Source organism: Mustela lutreola, chromosome 16, assembly GCF_030435805.1.
Source record: "Mustela lutreola isolate mMusLut2 chromosome 16, mMusLut2.pri, whole genome shotgun sequence".
Classification (NCBI taxonomy): Eukaryota; Metazoa; Chordata; class Mammalia; order Carnivora; family Mustelidae; genus Mustela; species Mustela lutreola.
This window is the reverse complement of record NC_081305.1, coordinates 6145864-6172412: the sequence shown is the minus strand read 5'-3', so window position 1 is coordinate 6172412 and position 26549 is coordinate 6145864. Positions and strand designations below refer to the sequence as shown.

The 26549-nt window shown below is 45.3% G+C and overlaps 1 protein-coding gene and 1 long non-coding RNA gene across 8 annotated transcripts; one reads left to right on the top strand and one right to left on the bottom strand.

Annotated features, from left to right (window-relative positions):
- Positions 1–14609: 14609 nt before the first annotated feature.
- On the bottom strand, positions 14610–22797 carry SDR42E1 (short chain dehydrogenase/reductase family 42E, member 1). Of its 6 annotated transcripts, none has more exons than XM_059152077.1 (4): positions 22699–22777; positions 22196–22451; positions 17790–17883; positions 14610–17223 (listed from the first exon to the last, which is right to left on the bottom strand). In XM_059152077.1, exons 3-4 carry the CDS (start codon positions 17855–17857, stop codon positions 16101–16103), a joined length of 1191 nt encoding a protein of 396 aa, XP_059008060.1. In that variant the 5' UTR covers positions 17858–17883; positions 22196–22451; positions 22699–22777; the 3' UTR covers positions 14610–16100. The 6 variants fall into 6 exon arrangements, with proteins under 6 accessions (XP_059008060.1, XP_059008061.1, XP_059008063.1 ...); XM_059152078.1 differs by lacking the exon at positions 22699–22777 and adding an exon at positions 20297–20445 and having other exon boundaries at positions 22196–22630; XM_059152080.1 differs by lacking the exon at positions 22196–22451 and having other exon boundaries at positions 22699–22797.
- LOC131818038 (uncharacterized) lies at positions 18468–19593 on the top strand. 2 transcript variants are annotated; one of them, XR_009348669.1, is made up of 3 exons: positions 18468–18614; positions 19199–19364; positions 19463–19593. It is a non-coding gene; the product is annotated as an uncharacterized LOC131818038 (long non-coding RNA). The 2 variants fall into 2 exon arrangements; XR_009348670.1 differs by having other exon boundaries at positions 18496–18614; positions 19172–19364.
- Positions 22798–26549: the final 3752 nt, after the last annotated feature.

Below are 26549 nucleotides of genomic sequence, written 5' to 3'. Positions count from 1 at the left end.
GCTTATTTAAGCTACTGGGAGGGAAGGTTTTAAATGAGCATCTAAAGGCACGTGTGAAGTGGTAGCATCTATTAACAGTTGAGTCCCACTTCTGGGGGTCTACCGTTGGGACTCATTTGGAGACGTGTCGCAGAGGATTCACAATGGTGCTGTTTGCTAAGCGGCCAAGCAGAAAACGGAGTCAGCACCACTGAGGCAATGGCTGTATCAACAGGGGCGTGTGTGCACCATGTAATACCGCGCAGCTCTAGAAAAAACTGGGTAGATCTACTTCAGGAGATCTACTTCATGGGTCATCAGGAAGACCCATTCCACGAGGCCGTGGTGTCCAGAAGTACCACACACAGATGTCAGTGGTCCTATCCAACAAAGGTGAGCTGACCTGTCACAGCTTCTCCCTGGGAGCCCGGGCACAGCCCAGAGTGTGCGCCCAATGTGGGGCACAGAAAGGCAATCCAGGCATCAGACCCCCCAGCTCACGGACCTCCCCCCAGGAGTCATGCTGGTGACTTCGGCAGGGAGATGGGAGAGGTAGACAGAGCACAACCCCAGGTCAGGAGTGAAGTTCTCATGAGGACTTAGATCAAGAGCTCTTCCCACACCTGGGGAGCTTCTAGCTTCTTGGGCAGACTGGGGGGTGGGGGCGGGGGCAGTCGTGCCACCTGCTCTGAACACTTCCATTGCGATCGTGCTGGCCTGAGCCAGCCTTGCGGATCGTTTCCCAAGTTGGAGACGCTGAAATCACAGGAATAAGCACCATAATATTGCGAAGGACAATGCATCTTTGGAAGCAACTGCCGACTCTACTACCAGTGCAGTGATGGGCAGTCACAGGGAGAATTACCCGTACTCAGGGCGTGCGGTTTTGAGAAAACAAAGAGTAAAACATTTATGATGCAGTTTACAAATACTTTTGGAGTCACAATGCTCTGTTTCCTGAAATAGCAAGCCCATTTGAATTCACTGGACTGTTTTCCTTGTTGCTTGAATCCTATAGTATTCTGCAAAATAGTTTATTTTACAGCATTCACAAGGTTGATATTGGAATTCTTTCAAGTGTATCATTGTGCTGCATAATTTGTACCAATATTAACTGAAATATTTATTTTTCTACATGCACGATGGCTGCTGGCAGAGGAATTTATTCCAATGTACTATATAGTTTGCTGCATGACTTTTACCAAGTTTTACTGAGATTAGCTTTTTGTTGCCTGTGCTGCAGAAAAATTCCTTCAAATATGTTTTGCGTCGTGGCTTTCTTTTTTAGTTCCCAGTATTCAATGAAATATAGTGCCAGGGGTGGCTTGTACACTCCCACGTGTCAAATTACCTTCTCTTCCACCAGAAAATGTGTTTTGCAGCTAGCTAGATCAAAGGATCACTGCTAAAGACAGGTACCTAAAATTTCCCTTACCTAGGTAACTTCTTACTGATATTTCAGGAGTGGTAAAATTTTGCTGCATACTCAGAAGTTAGGATTTCCTGTTTGAGCCTACTGTACATGTGCAAAACAGTATTTTTTCCCTTTAAAACCAATTCCTAATAGCTTCTAATACATATATTATGGAAAAATATTTAATTCTTCATATAATTTCAAGATCATCTATATAGAGTAACCATTCCATTTATTATAGAAAATGGGGCACATTCGAAAGCCAGGGAGCACTATTAAAAATTAGAATGAGAATACAGGAATAAAATTGGAATGGTCCTTGCCAAATGGTGACATGTAGTCACCATATTATACACCAGCACACCTCCTGTGTTGGCAAATAAGGAATATACACTATTATCAGCAGAGTATCATGATATATTTAAAAAAAGAAAAAAAGGGGTGCCTGGGTGGCTCAGTGGGTTAAAGCCTCTGCCTTCGGCTCAGGTCATGATCCCTGGGTCCTGGGATCGAGCCCTGCACTGGGCTCTCTGCTCAGCGGGGAGCCTGCTTCTCTTCCTCTCTCTCTGCCTGCCTCTCTGCCTACCTGTGATCTCTCTGTCAAGTAAATAAATAAAATTAAGAAGAAAGAAAGAAAGAAAAAGAGATGGAGAGAGAGAGTGCAAGCATGTGTCGGGGATGGGGGTGCAGTGCACAGACAGAGGGAAAGGGAGAGAGAATCTGAAGTAGGCTCCCTGCCGAGTGCAGAGCCCAGCTTGATCCCAGGACTCCGATATCACGACCTGAGCCGTAATCAAGAGTTGGACACTTAACCAACTGTACCACCCGGGCACCCTGTGACGCACTATTTAAGGAGAAACACAATCAGCAGAAGGAACTGTAGGGCAGGAAGCGACAGTGTGCAGAAAAATGACTACTGCAGCCCTAGCCACTATACACATCTGTACACGTGCAGAATTTGGAACACACGGGTAAGAGCGTTTTTTTGGCTTTACCTGCAGTGTTTTTACTTTTTACATATTGGTGCACTGGTTGCAGTTACTTTAAAACTAAAAAAAAAAAAAAAAAAAAAAAAGCACAAAACCCCACCTAAAAAAGGGTATTCTGAGTGTACAGAACTCGCAGTAACTGATACTCCATTCCGAATTGGTTTTCCAGCCTGCCTGATTTAGAACAAAGACACACCACTGTGACTGTTGAAACACAACAGGATGGGGGTGCCTGGGTGGCTCAGTGGGTTAGGCCTCTGACTTCAGCTCAAGTCATGATCTCAAGGTCCTGGGATCGAGTCCTGAGTCGGGCTCTCTGCTCAGCGGGGAGTCTGCTTCCCCTCCCTCTCTGCCTACTTGTGATCGCTCTCTCTCTCTCTCTCTCTCTCTCTCTGTCAAATAAATAAATAAATAAGAATCTTAAAAAAAAAGAAAGAAAAAGAAAAAGAAACACAACAGAACGTAAAGCAGCCGGACACAGCTGACCATTTTTTCCTCTAATGGAGGGCGATCTGCTCTCCAACTTCTAAACAAGCCTCTGGAACTTTAGAGCTCAAGAAACCACCGAGCTGAGGTCTTGATTAAAGCCACAGGAAGCGCACCAGCGCCCGTTGCAGGACACGCAGTCAAGGCAACATCTTCATTTCCCCCTTCCCTGGGTGAATATCCGGTTCTCCCTATGCTCCAGTCCCACATGGTTCAGCTTTCACGGAGCCTTTGGCTGGATGTCTCAAGCTCAGCTAGAGGTTGCCTCTTCTCCCCCTCCAGAACCTTCTGCCTCCCCCAGCAGAACAGCGGTTCATTTTGAGAATCTGTATGCCCGATGCTTTGCAGGCTACAAAGGGGCCTCCACGCTCCCTCACTGACGCAGCTCTGCTGTGAGAGGACTAGGAATTATTTACCTCCACAAAGGTAATTTCAAAGGTCATTTCAAAGTCAAGTGCAAATAAAAGGTGGACCCCATGTAGGGCTGGGCAAGCACGGGCACATGTTCCTTGAGCACTGAGCGTCTGTGATCACCCACCACCTAATAATTCTTTTCCACTTGGCCCAAAGGTCTAAGGTCTTCCCAGGGCTTAGAGAAATGTCCCCTCGGAAGTGTTTTGAAAAAATACACCTGTAGGAGAACTGAATCCTTTAAGGATAGCCCAACAAGTTGGACTTCAGATGTTCATTCCTTTGGCAGGTTTTTATTAGGCTCGTGCTCTGTACCCAGAATGGTGTAAGAGACTGTGGCGAAAGCCAAAGTCAATCAGCAGAGGGTAATTCTTGGGCTCTGCTCCCAAAATGGGATTTAAGATGCTATTTGGGGAGAGATTAGCACAGGTACATTATGCCCAATGCCTGTATGGGATTAGGTGCAAAAACAAATCAACTCTTCATGCAGGATGTTCTAGGAGTTATTAAGGCTTACAAGTGCTGCACTGCTTAACTGACCTACCCACACACACATTTTACCATTTATATGGTGAAATAATTTCCTTGTGGACAGAACTAGGTGTTTGTGTACCATTGTGTCACCATTGTGACCCAATGTACAAGTTCAGTGTTTCTTGCAACTAATAAAATAGTATTTTCATGGAAAAGAGTGGCTGGGTGACTTCTGGCCTTGAATTTATGTCAAACTAAAACCCTAAAAGCCACTGCAGACATGGCCATCGAGAGTTTGGTGTCCAGGGGCACCCGGGTGGCTCAGTGGGTTAAAGCCTCTGCCTTAGGCTCAGGTCATGATCCCAGGATCCGGGGATGGAGCCCCACATCAGGCTCCCTGCCTACCTCTCTGCCTACTTGTGATCTCTGTCTGTCAAATAAATAAATAAAATATTTAAAAAAAAGTTTTTTAACTTTTTTTGCGCAGATCCAAGTGGACCCGGTTCAAATCTGAGCTTTGCTGCTCCCTAGATGAATGACCTTGGGTGACCTTGGGTAAGATGCTCCATCTCTCTAAACCTCCATTTCCTCACATGTAAACAGGTGATAATAAATGTACCTACTTTTAAAAGTAATTGACAGCGATTCAGACACAAGATGGTGGAGAAGTAGGAGACCCTGTTTCTTTCTTTCTTTTTTTAAAAGATTTATTTATTTTTTTGACAGACAGAGATCACAAGTAGGCAGAGAGGCAGACAGAGAGAGAGGAGGAAGCAGGCTCCCTGCTGAGCAGAGAGCCCAATGTGGGGCTCGATCCCAGGACCCTGGGATCATGACCTGAGCCGAAAGCAAAGGCTTTAACCCACTGAGCCACCCAGGCACCCCAGGAGACCCTGTTTCAACAGTCCCCTCAAGTGAACTAATTATCTACCAGAACACTCTGACTACCCATGAAATCAGCCTGAGATGTAGGATTATACACTTCCGGATCTCTACGGGGGCAGAAGATACCAGTGGAGAGTGGTGACTTCTGATTGCTCAGAAGCATTCCAGGGTGCACCTTGCCTGGATTGTGGTTGATAAATTCAGCTCTTTCTCCCCCTCAACCACCTGTCACCAAAATTACTAGGAGGAAGAACATCAAAGGAAAAATTCAGAGACTGTGTTCTCTCCATCAGAACTATTGGACATGGATACAAACAGTATGTTGGAAAGGGAATTCAGGGTAACAGTTATTCAGGCAATGGCTAGGTTGGAGAAACCCGTTAGTGACAACAGAGAATCTCTAAGGGCAGAAGTGAAAGCTGCCTGGGAAGAAGTTTAAAATGCTATCAATGAGATCCAATCTAATCTAAATACTCTTAATAGCTAGTGTAACGGAGGCAGAAGACAGAAATAGTGATCTAGAGGACAAACAGATAGAGAAAAACAATCAGGAGGAGGCCTGGAAGAAACAGCTTAGAAACCATGAAAACAGAATTAGGGAAATAAATGACGCCATGAAATGTTGCAGTGTCAGAATTATTGGGATCCCTGAGGGGGGTAGAAAAAGACAGAAGACTAGAAGATATAGTTGAACAAATTCTGGATGAAAATTTTCCCAATCTGGGGAATGGAGCCAGCATTCGTGTCCTAGAGACTGAAAGATCAACGAATCTAGAAAGACCTCAAGACACTTAATTGTGAGACTGATGAATCATAATTCTAGACAAGAGCTCCTGAGGGCAGCTAGGGGGAAGCGATTCCTTACGTACAGCGGAGGGTCCATCAGAATAGCGTCAGACCTATCCACAGAAACCTGGCAAGCCAGAAAGGGCTGGCAAGACATATTCAGAACACTAAATGAGAAGAACATGCAGCCAAGAATACTTGATCTAGCAAGGCTGATATTCAAAATGGATAGGGAGATAAAGAGCTTCCAAGATCGTCAAGGGTTAAAAGAGTATGTGACCATCAAGCCGGCACTACATGAAATATTAAGGGGGGGGGTTCTATAAAAGAAGAAAGAACCCAAGAGTGACATAGAACAAATTTACAGAGACAACCTATAAAAACCAGGACTTCACAGGCAACATGATGTCAATTAAAAAAAAAAATCTTTCAATAATCACTCTCAACGTGAATGGCATAAATGCTCCCATAAAATGGCACAGGGATGCAGACTGGATACAATGACAGGACCCATCCATATGTTATCTACAAGAGGCCCATTTGGAACCTAAAGATACATCCAAACTAAAAGTGAAGGGATGAAGCATCTTTCATGCCAATGGGCCTCAAAAGAAAGCTGGGGTAGTGATTGTCATATCGGATAAATTGGATTTTAAAGTAAAGACTGTAGTCAGAGATACAAAGGCCACTACAGCATTCTTAAAGGGTCTATCCACCGGGAAGATCTAACAATTGTAAATATTTATGCCCCCAACACAGGAGCAGCCAACTACATAAGCCAACTGTTAATCAAGATAAAGAGTCATAGTGATATGAACACATTAATAGTAGATCTTAACGCACCACTCTCAGTAATAGATCATCCAAGCAGAAAATCAATAAAGAAACAAGAGTGTTGAATGACACATTGGACCAGATGGACCTCATAGATATATACAGAACATTCTACCCTAAAACAATGGAATACTCTTTCTTCTCAAGCACACATGGAAATTTCTCCAGAACAGACCACATACTGAGTCAAAAATCAGGGCTCAACCGATACCAAAAGATTGAGATTATTCCCTGCATATTCTCAGACCAAAATGCTTTGAAACTGGAGCTCAACCACAAGAAAAAGTTTGGAAGGAATTCAAACTCCTGGAAGCTAAATACCACCTTAAGAATGTTTGGATCAACTAGGAATAAAGAAGAACTTAAAGAATTCATGGACACCAATGACAATGAAGACACTTTGGTCCAAAACCTATGGGATACAGCAAAGGCGGTCCTAAGGGGGAAACACATAGCTATCCAACCCTCACTCAAAAAAAAAAAAAAAAAAAAATTGAAAGATCCAGAGTACACCAGCGATCTTTACAACTTAAAAGAACTAAAGAACCAACAATAAATTAAGCCAACCCCACAAAGGAGGAGGGAAATAATCAAGATTAGAGCAGAGATCAACGAGATAGAAACTAGAAATATAGTAAAACACAAAAACAAAACTAGAAGCTGTTTTTTTGAAAGAATCAACAAGATCGGTAAACCTGGCCAAACTAATCCAAAAGAGAAGAGAGAGGACCCAAATTAATACAATTATGAATGGAAAGGGAGAGATCACGACTAATACCAAGGAAAGAGAAACAAACATCAGAAATTGTTATCAACAGTTACATGCCAATAAGGTAAGCAACCTAGTCGAAATGGATGCATTCCTAGAAACCTATAAACTTCCAAAACTGAATCAGAAAGAAATCGATAACCTGAATAGACCAATATCTAGTAACGAGATTGAAGCAGTGATCATAAACCTCCCAAAAAACAAGAGCCCGGGACCTGACAGATTCCCTGGAGAATTCTACCAAACATTCAAAGAAGAAATGATACCCATTCTCCTGAAACTCTTTCAAAAAATAGAAGGAAAACTCCCAGACTCTTTTTATGAAGCCTGCATTACCTTGATCCCCAAACCAGGCAAAGATCCCACCAAAAAAGGAGAGTTTCAGACCAATTTCCCTGATGATATGGATGCCAAGATTCTCAACAAGATCCTAGCTAATAGGTGAATCATGAGAGACTATGGACTCTGAAAAACAATCTGAGGGGTTTGAAGTGGTGGGGGGGGGTGGGAGGCTGGGGTACCAGGTGGTGGGTATTTATAGAGGGCACGGATTGCGTGGAGCACTGGGTGTGGTGAAAAAATAATGAATACTGTTATGCTGAAAATAAATAAATTTAATTAAAAAAAAAAAGATCGTAGCTAATAGAATCCAGCAATACATTAAAAAGACTATACACTATGACCAGGTGGAATTTATACATGGGATGCAAGTGTGGTTCAACCTTTGCAAATCAATGTGACAGAACAAACCAAGAAGAGAAAAGAACCATATTGTCCTCTCAATTGATGCAGAAAAAGCATTTGAAAAGATACAGCATCTGTTCCTGATTAAAACCCTTTAAAGTATAGGGATAGAGGGAATATTCCTCAACTTCATAAAATCTATCTATGAAAACCCACAGCAAATATCATCCTCAATGGGGAAAAGCTGACAGCCTTCCCTTTGAGATCAGGAACATGACAAAGATCCCCACTTTCGCCACTGTTGTTCAACATATTACTGGAAGTCCTAGGAACAGCAATCAGACAACAAAAAGAAATAAAATGTATTCAGATTGGCAAAGAAGTCAAACTCTCTTTCTTCACAGTTGATATGATACTTTATATGGAAAACCCAAAAGACTCCACTCCCAAACTACTAGAACTCATACAGCAATTCAGTAATATGGCAGGATACAAAATTAATATACAGAAATCAATTGCTTTCTTATATACTAACAATGAAAATTAGAAATTAGAGAATTTAGGGAAATTAGAGAATTGCTTCCATTTACTATAGCACCAAGAACCATAAGATACCTGGGAATACACCTAACCAAAGAAGTAAAGGATCTGTACTGGAGGAACTACAGAATTCTCATGAAAGAAACCGAAGAAGACACAAAAAGATGGCAGAGCATTCCATGCTCATGGATTGGAAGAATAAACATTGTTAAACTGTCTATACAGCCTAGAGGAATCTATACTTTCAATGCCAGTCAGAGCAAAATTCCACCAGCATTTTTCAAAGAGCTGGAGCAAACAATCCTAAAATTTGTATGAAACCAGAAGAGACCCTGAATTACTAAGGAAATGTTGAAAAAGAAAAACAAAACTGGGGGCATCACATTGCCTGATTTCAAGCTCTATTAAAAAGCTGTGATCACCAAGACAGCATGGTACTGGCACAAAAACAGACACATAGACCATGGAATAGAGTAGAGAACCCAGATATGGACCCTCAACTCTATGGTCAAGTAATTTTTGACAAAGCAGGAAAAATATACAGTGGAAAAAGACAGTCTCTTCAATAAATGGTGCTGGGAAAATTGGACAGCTATGTATAGAAGAATGAAACTCAACCATTCTCTTACACCATTCACAAAGATAAATTTGAAATGGATAAAAGATCTCAATGTGAAGCCAGAATCTACCAAAATCCTAAAGGAGAACATAGGCAGTAATCTCTTCGACATTGGCCATAGCGACTTCTTTCAAGATATGTCCCCAAAGGCAAAGGAAACAAAAGAGAAAATGAACTTTTGGATCTTCATCAAGATCAAAAGCTTATGCATAGCAAAAGAAACAGTCAACAAAACAAAGAGGCAACCCACAGAATGGGAGAAGATATTCGTAAATGACACTACAGACAAAGGGCTGATATCCAAGATCTATAAAGAACTCCTCAAACTCAACACACATGAAACAGATAATCACATTAAAAAATGGGCAGAAGGGCGCCTGGGTGGCTCAGTGAGTTAAAGCCTCTGCCTTCGGCTCAGGTCATGATCCCGGGGTCCTGGGATCGAGCCCCACATTGGGCTCTCTGCTCAGCAGGAAGCCTGCTTACTCCTCTCTCTCTCTCTCTCTCTCTCTGCCTGCATCTCTGCCTACTTGTGATCTCTCAAATAAATAAATAAATAAATAAATAAATAAATCTTTAAAAAAAATGGACAGAAGACATGAACAGACACTTCTCCAAAGAAGACATACAAATGGCTAACAGACACATGAAAAAGTGTTCATTATCAGTGGCCATCAGGGAGATGCAAATCAAAGCCACATTGAGATAACACCTTACACCAGTCAGAATGGCCAAAATCAACAAGACAGTAAAAACATATGCTGGAGATGATGTGGAGAATGGGGAATCCTCTCACACTGTTGATGGGAATGCAAGTTGGTACAGCCACTTTGGAAAACAGTGTGGAGATTCCTTAAGAAATTAAAAATAGTGCTACCTTATGACCCTGCAATTGCACTACTGGGTATTTACCTCAAAGATACAGACATAGTGAAAAGAAGGGCTATCTGTACCCCAATATTCATAGCAGCAATTCCACAGTCACCAAACTGCGGATAAAGCCAAGATGCCCTTCAATAGACGAATGGATAAAGAAGATACGTTCCATATATACAATGGAGTATTACGCCTCCATCAGAAAGGATGAATACTCAACTTTTGTATCAACCTGGATGGGCTGGAGGAGATTATGCTGAATGAAGTAAGTCAAGCAAAGAGAGTCAATTATCATATAGTTTCACTTGCTTGTGGAGCTTAAGGAATAACATGGAGGACATGGGGAGATGGAAAGGAAAAGTGCATTGGGGGAAATTGGAGAGGGAGATGAGCCATGAGAGACTGTGGACTTTGAGAAACAAACTGAGGGTTTTGGAGGGGAGGGGGTTGGAAGGTAGGGTGAGCCTGGTGGTGGGTATTAAGGAGGGCCCGTATTACAAGGAATTCTGGGTGTGGTGCATAAGCAATGAATTTTGGAACACTGAAAAATAAAACAAAATAAAATTAAAAAAAAAAGTAATTGGGGGGGGGCACCTGGGTGGCTTAGTCAGTTAAGCATCTGCCTTTGGCTCAGGTCATGATCTCAGGGTCCTGGGATCCAGCCTGCATCAGACTCCCTGCTCACAGCAGCACAGAGTCTGCTTCTTTCTCTGCCCCACCCAACTCATGCTCACTCACTCACACTCTATCTCAAATAAATAAAATCTTTAAAATAAAAAGTCACTGAGAGAACTAAATAAGCTTAAGAAATATAGACAGTCTAACACATGGTAAATGGTCAACAAGTAGTAGCAATTAGCTAATTAACAATAAATTAAGATTTATTGTCTTTTTAAAAAAGAATTATAATTTATTTGACACAGAGACAGAACACAAGCAGGGGGAGCAACAGGCAAGGAGAGAGGGAGAAGCAGGCTCCCTGCCGAATAAGGAACTTGAACCAGGGCTTGATCTCAAGATCCCAGGATCATGAGCTGAGTTGAAAGCAGATGCTTAACTGAGCCACCCGGCATCCCAAGAATGGCTGTCTTTGAGTAACTTAGTCAACAAGGGTGGCAGTAATATTCATCATTATCCCAGTGTTGAACATACCTAGGAGCAAAATCCCAACGGAAGCTACTTGACCACAGCTCGGGGCGGGGGTGTGTGTGTTCTAATTGCCCCAGCAACAAAGCAAATAATTCCTCCAAACAGCTGGGCAGCGCTTCAAACCACTATTAGCTACTCGGGACACGAGCACGTAGGGGATGGTTCGGGGTGCACATCAACTCGTTCACATAACAGAACTTAAAAATAGGTATTGGCAAGAAATTATTTCACTCTTAGATCTGGAATTAGGCTCCCTGGAAGACTGGAGGAAAAGACACCTAGAATATCCGCCAGGATGAAAATCCTACATATTAGCGATGAAGAAATTTTTCCATTACTTTCATGCTTCAACCAGCTCTGTTAAAAATAAATGTTGCCGATCACTGCACCTAAACCCCTTGTTGGCTGAAAGACACTTGCCCAAGTCACTTTACTATGTGTAATTTCTTTGTAGTGAGCTAGGTTTTGCGCCATCTGCAATTACTTGATTCCAGCAACAAAGCGATCTTTCCGGGTGCGCCTAAGTTCTAACATACAGAAGGATAACATCTTATGAATTTGCACAGCTTAGAAACGTCATGGACTGGATGACTCCATTCCCAGTTAGATTTTCAATGCCAGATGGTGATTCTGTGCTAAAAGATCAGGTAACCAGGCCCAACCACATGGATTGCAGAACGAGCCCTTTGGCCAAAAGCAGTGGGTTGCAGGTGGCTGGAGTCCACACAGAGGTGTGCCAGGCTGGTTAGGCAACCAAAGACTGCACCTGCACAAAGGAGAAGGTGGGAGGCCACCGGAGTCTAAAGTCCTTTTTGAGTCCCATTCCCTGCCTTTACTCATTCACCAGAGGGGTGCTGAGCACGTGACGCCACAACACCCGAGGAGGGAACAGCAAGGAGGATTCAGGAGCCTCCCCCTTAGCATCTTGCAAAGGGGGCACGTGGCTGGTATCTGGCAGCATTTCTCACCTCCTTCTCAGAAGACAAGAAACACCTGGAGTGCACATTCCCAGCCCACACAGACCTTCTGAACCAGGAACTGCCAGGGGAAGAGTCTGGGGTCTGCACACACTTTGTACTGTAGTAAAGGATACATAAGGCAGAGTTCTGCAATTGTTGGTTTCTGATCATTTTCCCCCTGGTTTAATGGTTACCTTGGCTAAACAACTAACCCCAAAAGCTTCTCTCTCTGCTACTCTGCATCACATCACTCCTCTGGGTTTTCGTTTTAAAAATAAAAATGGTATATATTTTAGGCATAAAACATAAGGACTTTATATACATATATGAAGTGATTACTAGAGTCAACCTAATTAGGCCTGCCTCGGGCTCACACTAAGGATTTTCAGCGTATACCTGAGAAGAGTTTTGAGCAAGGAAGTGACCTACATTTACGTATAGGATCACTTTGCTTGGCCCATGGAGAACGGATTGAAGGAGAGCAGGAGCGGATGTCAGTGGAAAGGAGGGTATTACTGGAGTTAAGAAGAGACAGGTTTCACTGGACAATGTTGAGGTATGAGCAGAAGTTAAAGCCAGTGGGCTTCAAGGGGGGTTAGGTGTGTCAGGGGAAGGCAGGGATCGAAGGTTATCCAGATTTCTGGTCTAAGAAATTCAAAGGATACTGGTGACATTTACTAAAGAAAGAAACCCTGTAAGAATTGGGAGGACTTGTGTGATATGTTGGTGGAGAGGTGCGTGTGACATACCCAGGTGGAGAGGGACTTGGATAGATGGGTCTGGAGCTCAGAATGGTCTGGGCGGGAACTGTTTAGTAGTATGTATTTGGATAGAGATGGAAATGAAACCTAAGGACTTGGACAAGATCAGGGGCTCAGAGAAATTACGGTATTAGAAGAGTAGGTCTAGTACTGAGCCCTGAAGACAGCTACCACTTACCACCAGAGCGGAGGAGAGGACAAGGAAACTGGTCAGACATAGGAGTGGGGGAGCGGGCTCCAGGATTCTCTATCCCCTGGTCTTTATGGCCTGGGTAGTCTCCTCCCACATGGAACAGGGCTAACCTGTGTAGCCAATACACAGGTATTGTGGAAATGACAGTGCACAACTGAGGTAGCGGCTATAAAACCTTTTAAGACTTCAGAGAGACATGAGGGGGTGCCTAAAAATGTTGTTCAAATAATAAAACTTTTAAGAGTCTTAAGGCTATTGTCCCTCAGCAGCCTGAGCAGAAGCCCAAGGTAGAAAAGGACTTATCTCAAAGAAATTTGTGGGTGTGACCTTTGCTAATGGAGTGAGGTGGAGCAAGACTCCCAGGAGACACAGTGTTCAAAATAACTACACTGGCAGCACACTACCAGCTTGGACTGAAAAAAGACACACTACAAAATGTAAAGAGGTCTTTGGACCTCCCATACTCTACTGGGTGATAGCAGGCTGAGAAAGCGACGTACGTGTGAATACGGGCTACCTTTTATGGAAAAGGAAAGATGACTCCGAAGATGGAACCAGGAGCCCAGCCTCCAAGGTGGCCCTCAACATTCCCCATCTTCTGGTATTCACACCTTTGGGTATGTCCTTCCCACACTGAATACGATGGCCCTGTGTAAGGAGTCTATTGTGAAGTGACAGTATGTCACCTTTGAGGACAAATCATGAAAGACATTGTACCTTCCAGCATGCTCTCTTGGATTACCTGCTCTGTGGGAAACCAGGTACCATGTCAGGACATTCAAGCAGTCTGATGGAGATGCCTACATGGTGAGGAACTGAGCCTCCTGCCAATCATGTGGATTGCCTCCAATCATGTGGATAAGCCATTGTGTGTGTGTGTGTGTGTGTATGGGGGGGGTGGTCCTCTGGCTTCAGTCAGGCTTCCAGATGACTGTAGTGCCACATTATGATGAGATGACCCTCACGAGGGACCCCATGCAAGACCAACCCAGTTCAGCTGCACCCAAGTGCCTGACCCATAAAAACTGGGATATAAGGTTTATTGTTTTAGGATATGTCCTGGGGGTGATTTGTTAAGATATGGCTTAGGGTAATCTGTAGTAGGTCTTGAAGTAATACAAGAGATAATTAATATAAGGAAAGAGACCAAGAATGAGTTCATTAACAGTGAATGAGCTGTTTCAAGGAGAGCGTGGACAATGGTGTCAAATGTTGCGGCATAGCCAAATCCCTCATGCCTGGATGCCAACAGACCCCGTCTAGCCATCCTGAATCTCATGAGTATCTCTTGATCATAGAAAACAACAAAACCAATCAAAACTCCACTGTACTCAGTGTACTTAGTGTAAGAAAACTAAGAAGTACCTATCATTCTTTTAAAGGACTTCGTTCAAAACATGATTTGAAAGTCTGCAATGCCTCTCAATGACCGTGGATAAGCTGAACTTACCCACTCTCTCAGTGACCTCGTGTGGGCACACCATGCCATTACTGGGCTCTAAGTTGGCCTGACCTGTAGCACCTGGACTACTGGGTATGCCGCAAGCGCTCACACAAGGTGACACGAGACTAAAGCAAAATCTTAAGACAGGGGTGTCTGGTGGCTCGGTCGGTTAAGCATCCAGCTCTTTTGATTCTGGCTCAGGTCATGATCTCAAGAGTCGTGAGATCCAGCCCCATGTCAGGCTCCGCGCTGGGTGTGGAGCCTACTGGAGATTCTCTCCCTACCTCTCCCCTGTCAGAAAACAACTTTAGAAAAGACTCCAACAACATTTTATCAAAAATGAACACTACCACTACCTCATAGTGATGTTGTAATTTATATCTTAAAAGTATTTTCACGACATCTTATTTTGTGCTCACAACAAACCCTGTGAGCTGGGTGGTGGGTCTGTAAAAAAGGCAAAGACAAGTCATTCCTATTTACCGAGTGAGGAAACTAAGAGGCTTCAGATACTGGACTAGGGTCACACAGTATCTCCATTCATGGTGCAGGTCTTCTGGTGTCAAGTTGAGCACTTTTCCCCAAACACCCAGGCAGCATTTACCAGGGAGGATTCCTCGAGCTTCCTCTTTCTACAAATAATCCCAACATGACTCTAACGTAACCTTCTGCAACGATTCATCTGCCTCGGGCTTTAATGCTGTCTTTTCTGAAGCTGGAACCATGGAACGGGTAAAGGTTCTTTGTCTTCCTTTCGCTTTGGTTCCTGGACACCTTGAATGTCTTCCCCAGCAGTCCTCAAGAGTGGCGAGACAGCAACGCCATTGCTCAAAACATCCTTCACCAGAAGCTGCCTTCCGACAACCCAAGTCCTTCCAGGAAGAGAAACCAGTCTATCGGTTGAGAGTTATGTTTCATTTTTAAATTCCAAACATCATCTGCTTCATCATCTTCCTTAATCACATTTGTAGCTGCTTCCTAAATTTCAATGTACGCTTAGAGACCTAAACTTTACAAATACTGAGTATATTCAAATGTGCTTGCTGTGGACTCAGAAGGCTCACCACAAAGACCTTCTGGAAAGGTGAGTGGCACCAGCAGCCTCTGAACAGAATTCCCCTGAGGAAGAAAACCCTCACATGGAATGCATAGCAACGATATTAAAAACACTGGCTTGTGTGTGTAGAGTGGCACTTTACAGGTCTTGTCTAATTTAATCCTCAAAAGAATCCTATGAGGTCAGACAAAGTTCTGTTTAAAAATCAGACACTGTCACGTGGTCACACGGGTATAACACCTTTATATCCTAAAGGGCAAAAAATAATTCCTAAATCCTAACGCCTCTCAGCAGCCACCATCTCCTCAGAGGGTTGGTCTGTAGGGATCTGACCCAAATTTGGTGTTTTTCACACATTTTCAAGCCTGTTAGTGTTTTGCCATTCCCCATCAGTGCACATTTTATTCTATTTTCAGTGGATACAGAGTGTTAGGGAACAGAAATAAGTGCATTTTTGGCTCAGAGACACTCAAGACATTTCCAGATTTCCTCAGTCTGCCTCCAAGGCTCCAATGCCACTTCTATCATACTCATCTAAAAGAGGATACAAGAAACTACATCTCAAACTTGTCTTTGCTTCTAATTTTCTCCCATCAGGATTAGTGTAAGAAGGTAAGAAATGAAGACCTGATCCAAGAATCTATTCTGAAGTAGCAATTAGAAGAGCCAAAATTTGCTACCAGAGATCTGTGTCTATCCACCTAGGTATCTATACAGATACATTTAGATCTATAGATATTTTAAACCTGTATTTCTTGAAAACCACCTCAGCAAGTGTGATCAGCTTACTTCTAGTTCCCGCACAGTGACAGAACCACAGAGGTAGGCAGCCATGTGAGAAATGCTAGAGCCAAGAGTAAGACCATCAGCCAATTCCAAAGAAGACATTCAGAGTCACGATTCCCAGGACTTCTGCCATGACCATGGGCTTTAAACCATTCTACTACTTCCTGGAGGTCAAATGGCTGAGCCTCGTAACCGAGCTCCTTCTTGGCCTTCTCTAGGCTAAAGTAATGTGTGATGCCAGTTTTGTAAACTTCTGCGCGGGTGAGGAAGGGCTGGAAGTTGTAGAGTTGACCCAAGATGGTGTGAACCACTTCTGTCAGGAATGCAAAGCAGTAGATGAGGGTCAGCGGTAGGCGGACAGATGGGAATGGGTAGCCTAGGCCCTCAACCAAAGGCCGGAAGAACTCGAAGTTGTTCACGGGCCTGCCATCTGAAATGAAGTAGGGCTGCCCAGAGGCAATGTGGCCCTTGCCAGCTTTCAGAGCCTCTGAGGCCAGAATATGAGCCTGTACCAAGTTATCCACATGGACAAATTCAACCAGGCTCCCAGGATCCCCATACACAAACTTGAACAGACCCCTCTCGATGTAGCTCACTATCCTGGGAAGGTGCCTCTGTTCTCCAGGCCCATAGATGCCAGCCGCCCGCAGAGCACAGGTTCTTAAGACGCCATCACTTCTGACCAGGCTGGTACCATTGGCCTCCAGCACCTTCTTCTCTGCAATAGATTTGGTCCGAGAGTAGTGATCGGGATGGAGGTGAAGAGGTAGGTAAGGCAGAGACTCATCTCCATTTCTGATAACTTGACCTCCAAAGACGACATTGAAAGTGCTGGTGTAAACGAATCTTGGTACCCCTCTCCTCCTGCAGACCTGGAGGATGTTGTCTGTGCCCCCAACGTTGACTTCTTCAATCAGGCTCCGATTCAGCTGCTCCCGCCCGGACATGCCGTAAGAGGCAACATGGAACACACACGTGACATCCACATCCTCGAAGGCTTTCTCCACGGCAGAGAGGTGGCGAATGTCTCCAAGGATAAACTTGATTCCCTCGGGAATGGAATGAACGGGGCTGCTGATGTCAAACAGAATCACATGGAATCCTTTCTGGCTCAGAGCACAGCCCAGGCTGAAATGAGAAGCAAGTCAGATCGAATCACTGGTAAGCTATGCCTGAGGAAAAGTGCGTAAGATAATTTTACCAATTGATGTAGGGCTGATCCACGTCTTCTAGGCTTATCCTGAGTCCCTCCCCTTACATGCTCACGGGTGCAACCCTTACTTCTGTAAGTAAATATGCAAAGATTCAAAACTGGGGAGCCACACATCTCCTCGGATTATACTGAGAAGCTTGATCTTCTGATACCATGGCATCTACATGTTCCATATTTCCCCCTCTGTTTTAGAAACTACCACCCGTTCTTTGGCATATTTATGAATGATAAAGTTGCAAAAGAATAACTATTATTGTCACATGATTTGGTGACACCAGTTATCTCCCTAATTTGATATGTTTACAAAGAATTTTTCTTAAAGTAGAATACATCTGTAGTTCCGAATTTCAGCAACCACACAGTGGGCAACCTAATTCATTTCTGGTTTAACACTATTTCAACATGTAGAAGCTGATACTGTATTAATGTCAGCAACTATCAGGGAAATAATTCCATGGGCATGGGTGACTGAGGCACTGACCGGAAACCAAAATAGCCACCTCCTCCGGTAATGAGGACAGTTTCCTTTGGGGATTTTTGGAAGTCCATGTGTGGCAGTCAAAAGATCGCTGGACCTGTAAGAAAGAAATATGCAACATACTGCTACATCAAAAAAGGGGCGCTGATGATAAGCTCAGAGGCTTACAAAGCCCCAGCAAAAAGCCCTATACGATGGGCTCTCCATGACCCCATTTCTCCAATCACCTAATCTTCAAGCTCTAGAGTCTGGTGATGGGCTGTTCTATTACGTTTCCACATACCATGATTACCCCTCTCAAGGGCACAGGGTTGCAAAAAGCCTGACAAGTTCTTCCGGCTGAGCGTGCTAAGGACATCAGATGGCCGGGAAAGCTAACCAGTCCATCTTGCAGCAATCGGTTGGTGGGAAGGCCACTGAGGCTATTTCCAAACACAGTGCATGTCAGTCAGAGACACTTCACCCCTGACTTCTTCCCTTCAACATTTAGGTCTGCTTGAATGTCATCTGCTCAATCAGAGACGCTCGAGCTCTTCTCACCTTCAATATTGCTTTGTTTCTTCATGGTACATTTCGCAACCTAACATTATCTGTTGACTTTTCCTTTAACCACTGCTCTCCTTCCAACAGAGCGTTAAGTTCCGTGAGAACTAAGACCGTCTACCTTTTCCACTGGGGAGTCTGGACCACCACCTATCACGTCGCAGACGCTCAACCAGTATCCGGTCAAATTACGGAGGACGGGGACCACTGTGAAATACACCCAGCTCAGTAAGACCATGGGCTCAAGTGACACAGAGCCCCGAGGTGTCTAAGACTCATCATCAGGTTTGTCAAGAAACACTGCAATTTTCATTTAACTTCTCTTCTAACAGATTCTGGGTCATGGGATGAAAACAACTAAGAGTTAAATGAGACAGAATTCCTGCTCTCTGGAAGTTAGGATGGAGAGAGAGCCTTTTGCAAATACCTAAACTATGAGGCCAAAAGGAGAAAATAAGATTATTTATACGACAGTGTAAACACGGTGTCAACAATGTACTGTGGGAGTACCTGGGTGGGTGTCGGGAGAAATCTGGAGGGTGTCTGAGAGAAGACTTCACTGAGGGGTGAATCAGGACAGCAGGGAGTTCTCGGTGGGCTGAGACCCCCAGGCAGGTTACCACATGCTGAGGGAGCATCATTAAGGAAAGGAACACCAACAGGCAGGCCATATGGTGGGTCTGTGGCTGGTGGGCAAACTGAAGCCAAAGCAGGGTGCTGGTGTTTAAGGTGGGAAGGAGGGCCTGGGGCCACCTTTGAGTTCCTGGATGGGTGGGGGGTGGGGTGGGGAGTGTAGATTCTATTCTGTGAGCAGCTGAAAGCCTTTTATGTTTACTGAACAGGCCTGTTCCCTTTGGTCCTTGCTAAAGGTCAAGCTCTTCCTGGAGGGAGGGAGTCTGGAAACAGCGAAGAATCTCAGGTAAAGGTGATGGGACTGGGCTAGAGGCTCATCTGTGAGAAAGAAATGCCAGGGAGCGGCGCTGACGACAGGACGGGAGCTGGCGAGGGACTTACAGCCCAGTGGGCAGCGTCCAGGTAAAGTCTGAAGAGTGTGCAGTCATTCACTGAAACAGCACACACAGGTTTTTCGAAATGTTCCATTTGGTTAACAGATGTTCTATTTTGATTAACAGGATGCCAGATAACAAAGTTGAAGATATTCTTAATATCGCCACAAGCATTCCAAGAGAAGGGATTCAGAAAATGCACCAGGCCTCAGAGTCCATTTAAGAAAACTGAGACAGGTTAAAGCCTCTGCCTTCGGCTCAGGTCATGGTCTTAGGGTCCTGGGATCGAACCCCACATGGGCTCTCTGCTCGGCAGGGAGCCTGCTTCCTCCTCTCTCTCTGCCTGCCTCTCTGCCTACTTGTGATCCCTGTCTGTCAAATAAATAAATAAAATCTTAAAAAAAAAAAAAAAAGAAAGAAAGAAAGAAAACTGCAACAGAAATTCTTCCTAATCTCTAATTATTCTTTGTTTTTAAAACTGCACATTCCAGTGCAGTCACAGGACCACAATGTGGTGATTGTGCACATGGGCACATCAGTCACGCTGGGAACGTACCAGTTCAAATTATTAACGCGTCAGAGTACCTGCCAGGCCTACTCACGTTACTCCTCATTACCCTGAACTCATTCCATAATGATCTGAAGCAAGAACTTGGATACTGACCTGATCAGGACGGTCAGGCAAGAAAGGTGTCGATGAGTAAGGAAAAAGCAATGATTAGCAAGACAAACAGCAAGGAAAAGAAGCCTAACCACCAGGGGGGCAAAACCCAGCTCCTCCCTCCCTAGCTCCCTGTATCAATAAGCACAGAAAAAAAATGCAGTAGACACGTTTCTCAGAAAACTGCAAGGTACTCCTCAGAACACTATGCCGCAAGGGAGAAGAGCAGACACCCTTTTTCTTCAACCAGCTGCCTGATTTTTACCCACTTTATGGCTTCTCCTTTATTAATTAGTTACCATCTGATTCCTGCGGGGGCTGGGCACTCATGCCACCGTTGATGTTGATAGTCACAATCGCTTTAAGGCTCTTTCAAAACCCAGCTTCGTGACTAACCGCCTTCCTCTGGGTGGAGGGTAGAAGGTCACATCTGACCTGAGCACTCGTTCTAGTGGATATGGGTTAAAGTTAAGTACATGATCGAGGAAAAGGAATCTTAATTACAAACAGGAAAAAATGAAATTTAAATCCACCTGACCTCTTGATAATACTAAGATAAAAGTGAGGGTAATAAAGTTGATATCGCACAGGGAAGTTATGAGAAAACTCATAAAAATGACTATGGGTACTTTAGATTTACAAAGACCTAATTAAATGCTAAAGATCAGTAATAAGAACCTTAGATTACCCACACAGCTCCTTTATCCCTGGAGTTCGAGTATCATGATGAGGCTACTAACCCTCTGGTATTATAATGCAATATACAAATCTACGTGCCCCTGGAGCCCAGAGCAGAAAGGAGAATGGAAGACTGCTTTCATAAAAATAAAATTTTACTGTGTTTGCTTCAAGGATGATAAAAACAGCTTCAAGTGGTTTAACTCTGTGGTGGTATGTTTTAAATTACTATGCAAGTACTACCTAGAGGCAAAACGGAACAGTGTTCTTCCTGTATCGAGATCAGGAAAATACAGAGGCCAGACGGTTTAGAAATAGTGGTTCAAATTCCATTCGGGATCCGAAAACTATTCGTGCTTAATATCAAGCAGTTAAAACTATAAAGATTAAGTTAGTAAAGATAAGGGGAGTAACTCTGACACAGGTAAAAGAGATGTGAGGTGTACAACCTAAAAGGCCAGATACACTTGGGAAGAAAATTAGCTGAGGGCATAGTGTTACGTGGAAAGTCCATATACCCCAGGGGGACAGCATCATGGTGACCCAAGGCTGGGAGCTGGGTGAAATAAGATGTTGGTCAAGTGTACACATTTCCAGTAAGGACAGAATGAGTTCTGGGGTCCCAATACATAGCAGTATACCAGACTACAGCCCACAACACCCTACTACATACTTGAAAGTTGACAAGCCTAGAACCTTAAGAGCTCAGCGCAATGCGCGCGCGCGCGCGCGCGCGCGCGCGCACACACACACACACACACAAAACACTAATTATGTGAGGTGCCTGAGATGTTGTCAAACCTTACTGTGATCATCATTTCACAGTATAACAAACCATCACATTGCACACCTTAAAACTACAGAGTTATGGGACGCCTGGGTGGCTCAGCAGGTTAAAGCCCCTGCTTTCAGCTCAGGTCATGGTCTCAGGGTCCTGGGATCGAGCCCCACATTGGGCTCTCTGCTCAGCGGGGAGTCGGCTTCCCCACCCCACCCCCTGCCTGCCTCTCTGCCTACTTGTGATCTCCAGTCTGTCAAATACATAAATAAAATCTTTAAAACAAACAAACAAACAAACAAACTACAAGTTATGTCAATTATCTCCATTAACTGGAAGGAAAAAAAAAAAAATCTTAAACTCCTCACCCAGAACTGGTTCTCAGTGGCTGCGCTAGTGGCTGAGCTAGACCCAGGGCTTGAAGCCAGATGGGCAGCACTCCCCAGCCTAGGTTTTTTGTTTGTTTTTTGATATTTACTTCTTTCAGGGAGGAGAGAGAGAGAGAGAGAGAGAGATGGCGCTGGGGCAGGGGGGAGGAGCGAGAGGAGGAGAAACTCAAGTAGACTCTGCACTGAGTTCAGAGCCCACGCAGGGCTCAGTCGCACCACCCCCAGTTCAGAGCGCAGGGACCGAGAGTCCAAACGCACTGCGCCCCCCACGGGCGCCCGCGAACCCCCAAGGCTGGGCTCTTCGGGAGGCGAGGGGCCGCCCCCGGGGCTGGGGCCATGCGGCGGGCCATTACCTGCCACCTTCACAGCGTCCGTGACAGCCGGCACCTGTGCCGCTACCACGCACCACTCGCCCCTGACGTTCTGTTCAAATTTCCCTCTTTACAAGACAGACGCTCAGTGTGAGCGCGAACCTCACATTCCCACTCGGGATGGGGAACCAGCAGCGCCGGCCCCCAGGGCAGGTGGGATTCCCAGGACCCCTGGGAGGAGAAGGAACCGGCACGTCCAGCCAGACGGGCCTGCGGGGAACTCGGGGCTGGCGCTGCTCTGGTAAAACAAACAAACAAACAAGGAAAAACAAAACAGAAGCCAGCGGCCGGGGCCCGTTCTCGGAAGCCGCGGCGCCCCGCGAGTCCGACCGGGAGCTGGGAGGGGGCGGGGGTTCCCGCCATCACCGGGGCGCCCTCCTCGGCGCCTGTCCCCCCCCCCCCCGCCCCCGCCCCGCAAGCCCCAGCCGGCCGCCGCGCGCAGCCGCTCTCGGCGCCCCCCGCGCCCCCGCCCCCGGCTCACTCACGGCGGCGCCCGCCGGCAGCACCCGCGCACCGCGACCGGCCACGAGCCCAGGCCTCGCGAGCCCGCCGCCGCCGCCGCCCCTGCGCCCGGCCCGCGGCGGAGCCACTTCCGGCCTCTCTAGGAAGGCGGGAGGCCTCGGCGTCTCTACGATGCGCAGGTTTCCCGTCGGTGCGCACCTGCGCTAGGCCGCTCGCTGGGCCGGGGTTGCTCCCCGAATGTCCCCTGCGTGCCCGGTCCGACTGTTGCAGCTTCAGGGGGCACGTCTACGCTTACCGCCACCTCCAATTTCGGCTTTTAGACGTCTGCCTCCGTCTTTGTGTACCCACAGTGCGGAGCACAGTGCCTGGTTAATGCGGGGAAGGGTAGGGAGGGTGTCTCAGCCCGGTCAGGAGGGCTTGGATGGCTGATGGCTGTTGGGGGGAAGGATGACGATGAGGCTCCCGAAGACTCCTGAATATTCACTCTGCATGTCTCTTTTTAACCCTCCATCTCCGAGTTTCCACATTTATGTGTGTCCGTATGTTTTCCGGGTGTCCCTGATTTTCCCAGTTCCAGTAGGTGTGAAGGGGTGGCAGTGGGACACCAGGTGTGTCTGCTGCACGCCGGAATCCTGTAAGGCTGTGCGTTTAAAGGATGCTCCACACCGAGGTGGCTGAGGAGTGGGCTTTCTCTCCAGTCGCTGTTATTTCCTTGGGCACAGCTCCTCAAATGTCTCCTGGGAAAGTGGCTTATCATATGAGCCCTGAAGAATGAGTAGGAGGTGGCCCAAGAAGAGAAGAAAGGAACATTTTGGTGGAAGATGTAATGGTAAATGCGTGGAGTCGAGATGGAGTTTGCTATGTCTGAGGAATGGACAGGTGCTGGGTAGGTCTGTGCTATGATACGGTTCTGCATGCTACTCAGGTACTGGGGCTTCCTTAGGGCTCTGCTGTGGTTTCAGGAAACTGCGGCATCTGAAAAACTTTGTCCTGATACACTTGGTGGACTTCCTTGTGTCCCTCGAGATCGTTTCTCCAGGAGGCCACACTTTCGGGCTTGGCGGTTTTCAAACAGCATATGTTGTGATCAGCTAGGACATGTCATGACTAATGTCTTACCTAGAGTACAGTAGTGAGCGTGAAGCAAAGAATAGCTTCCCTTTCTAGTCTTTAGACTTAGAGGAAGTACAGCAAGGAGGTAAGAAACAGACCTTGCAGTCAGAGTAGTGGGGATTTGAACGCCAGCTCTGCACGGAGGGGTCCTGAACTGACGAGATGAGGTGAGGTCTGTGTCCCCCGCAGATACCCCCTGGGCAATGTTACCTGCTCTTGGTTACAGATCACCCTCAAGACAACATGTGCAAAATCTGCACAGGAACGTTCCCGTCTGCATTATTCACAGTAGCTCCAGAAGAGAAACAGTCCAAATGTCTATCAACGGGTGAATGGATAGATAAAGCATGATAAACCCGTACAAACAGAATATTATCCAGCTGTAAAAAGCAACCAAGTACAGACCTTCCTTGACATACAATGGGGTTATGTCCCGAGAAAGCCATTGTAGGTTGAAAATAAAATAGGTCAAAAATGCATTTACGACACCTAACCTATTGAATATCATTGCTTAGCCTAGCTCACTAGGCTAAATGCACTCAGAATCCTTCCACTAGACTATAGTTGGGCAAAATCATCTAATGCAAACCCTGTTTGATAATAGAGTGTTGAGTATCCTGTGTCATTTATCAAATACTGTATGGAATGTGAAAAACAGAATGGTTGCAAGTGGCTCGCTTGTTTATCCTTGGGATCCTGTGGTGGACGGAGACCTTTGGCTCACTGCAGCCCAGCATCACAAGAAAGGGTCATCCTAAATATTGCTGACCTGGGGAAAAGATCCATATTCCAAATTCCAGATTCGAAGTGCAGTTTCTACGGAAGGCGCATTGCTTCTTCACCATGGTAAAGTTGAAAAATCACAGGTCGAACCATCCTAAGTCGTAGGTCTGGGGCCATCCGTACTGATACATGTTACAACATGGATGAACCTAGGAAAACCGAGCTCATGTTCCTATTGGCCAGTTTCAGAAGCCGGTCACAAAAGACCGCACATTTCATGATTCCATCTATATGAAATGGCCAGAGTAGGCACATCCGTAGAGACAGAAAGCAGCTTGGACGTTTAGGATGCCACAGGAATGAGTGCTAATGGGAATAGGGTTTCTCTCTACAGTGATGCAATATGGTGATTGTACAGCTCTGTGAACATTAACATCCACGGTTTGTAAATCATGCTTTCCAGGGGTGGATTTTATGATATGTGAATCATAGAGCCCAATAAAACTGTTATTTTAAAAAGATTATACCATGAGCCTGGGTGGCTCAGTTGGTTAAGTGCCTGCCTTTGGCTCAGGTCATGATCCCAGAGTCCAGGGATTGAGTCCCTCATTGGGCTCCCTGCTTGGGGGGAGGGGCTGCTTCTCTCTTCCTTCGCTCACAAATAAATAAATAAAAGCTTTAAAAAAATAAGACTACACCTACAATAATGTCCATTTTTTTGGTATTCCATATGTCTTATTTTAAATTTATTTTTTATTTTCAGCATAACAGTATTCATTATTTTTGCACCACACCCAGTGCTCCATGCAATCCGTGTCCTCTATAATACCCACCACCTGGTTCCCCAACCTCCCACCCGCCGCCCCTTCAAAACCCTCAGATTGTTTTTCAGAGTCCATAGTCTCTCGTGATTCACCTCCCCTTTCAATTCCCCTAACTCCCTTCTCCTCTGTAACTCCCCTTGTCCTCCATGCTATTTGTTATGCTCCACAAATAAGTGAAACCATATGATAATTGACTCTCTCTGCTTGACTTATTTCACTCAGCATAATCTCTTCCAGTCCCGTCCATGTTGCTACAAAAGTTGGGTATTCGTCCTTTCTGATGGAGGCATAATACTTCATAGTGTATATGGACCACATCTTCCTTACCCATTCATCCATTGAAGGGCATCTTGGTTCTTTCCACAGTTTGGCGACCGTGGCCATTGCTGCTATAAACATTGGGGTACAGATGAACTTTTGGGACTTCATCAAAATCAAAAGCTTCTTCACAGCAAAGGAAACAGTCAAGAAAACAAAGAGGCAACCCACGGAATGGGAGAAGATATTTGCAAATGACAGTACAGACAAAAGGTTGATATCCAGGATCTATAATGAACTCCTCAAACTCAACACACACAAAACAGACAATCATATCAAAAAATGGGCAGAAGATATGGACAGACACTTCTCCAATGAAGACATACAAATGGCTATCAGACACATGAAAAAATGTTCATCATCAGTAGCCATCAGGGAGATTCAAATTAAAAATACATTGAGTTATCATCTTACACCAGTTAGAATAGCCAAAATTAGCAAGACAGGGAACAACATGTGTTGGAGGGGATGTGGAGAAAGGGGAACCCTCTTCCACTGTTGGTGGGAATGCAAGTTGGTGCAGCCTCTTTGGAGAACAGTGTGGAGATTCCTCAAGAAATTAAAAATAGAGCTTCCCTATGACCCTGCCATTGCACTCCTGGGTATTTACCCCAAGGATACGGATGTGGTGAAAAGCAGGGCAATAATGTCCGTTTTGTTGCAATTGCAATTTCATTCGAGTAGGAGAGAACAGGATGGCCAGTCATCCCGGACATGCCCACAGAATCATGTCATAGATGACCAGACCAATACAGGGAAGAGACGAGGGGCCCTGCCTTAGAGAAATAAGCATCCTTCTCCTTTCCACCATCCCCATGTGACAGCTTTGCCCACGGGACCCTCCTCCCCCCTTCCTCTTTCTCAGGGCAAGGAGAAAAGACTATAAACCAATGAGC

Coding starts and splice junctions, on each gene's coding strand:
- SDR42E1 (XM_059152080.1), bottom strand. CDS start 17,857: ATGGACTTCCAAAAATCCCCAAAGGAAACTGTCCTCATTACCGGAGGA. Junction 17,224..17,789: donor GGTGGCTATTTTGGTTTCCG/GTCAGTGCCTCA, acceptor TTCTCATTTCAG/CCTGGGCTGTGCTCTGAGCC.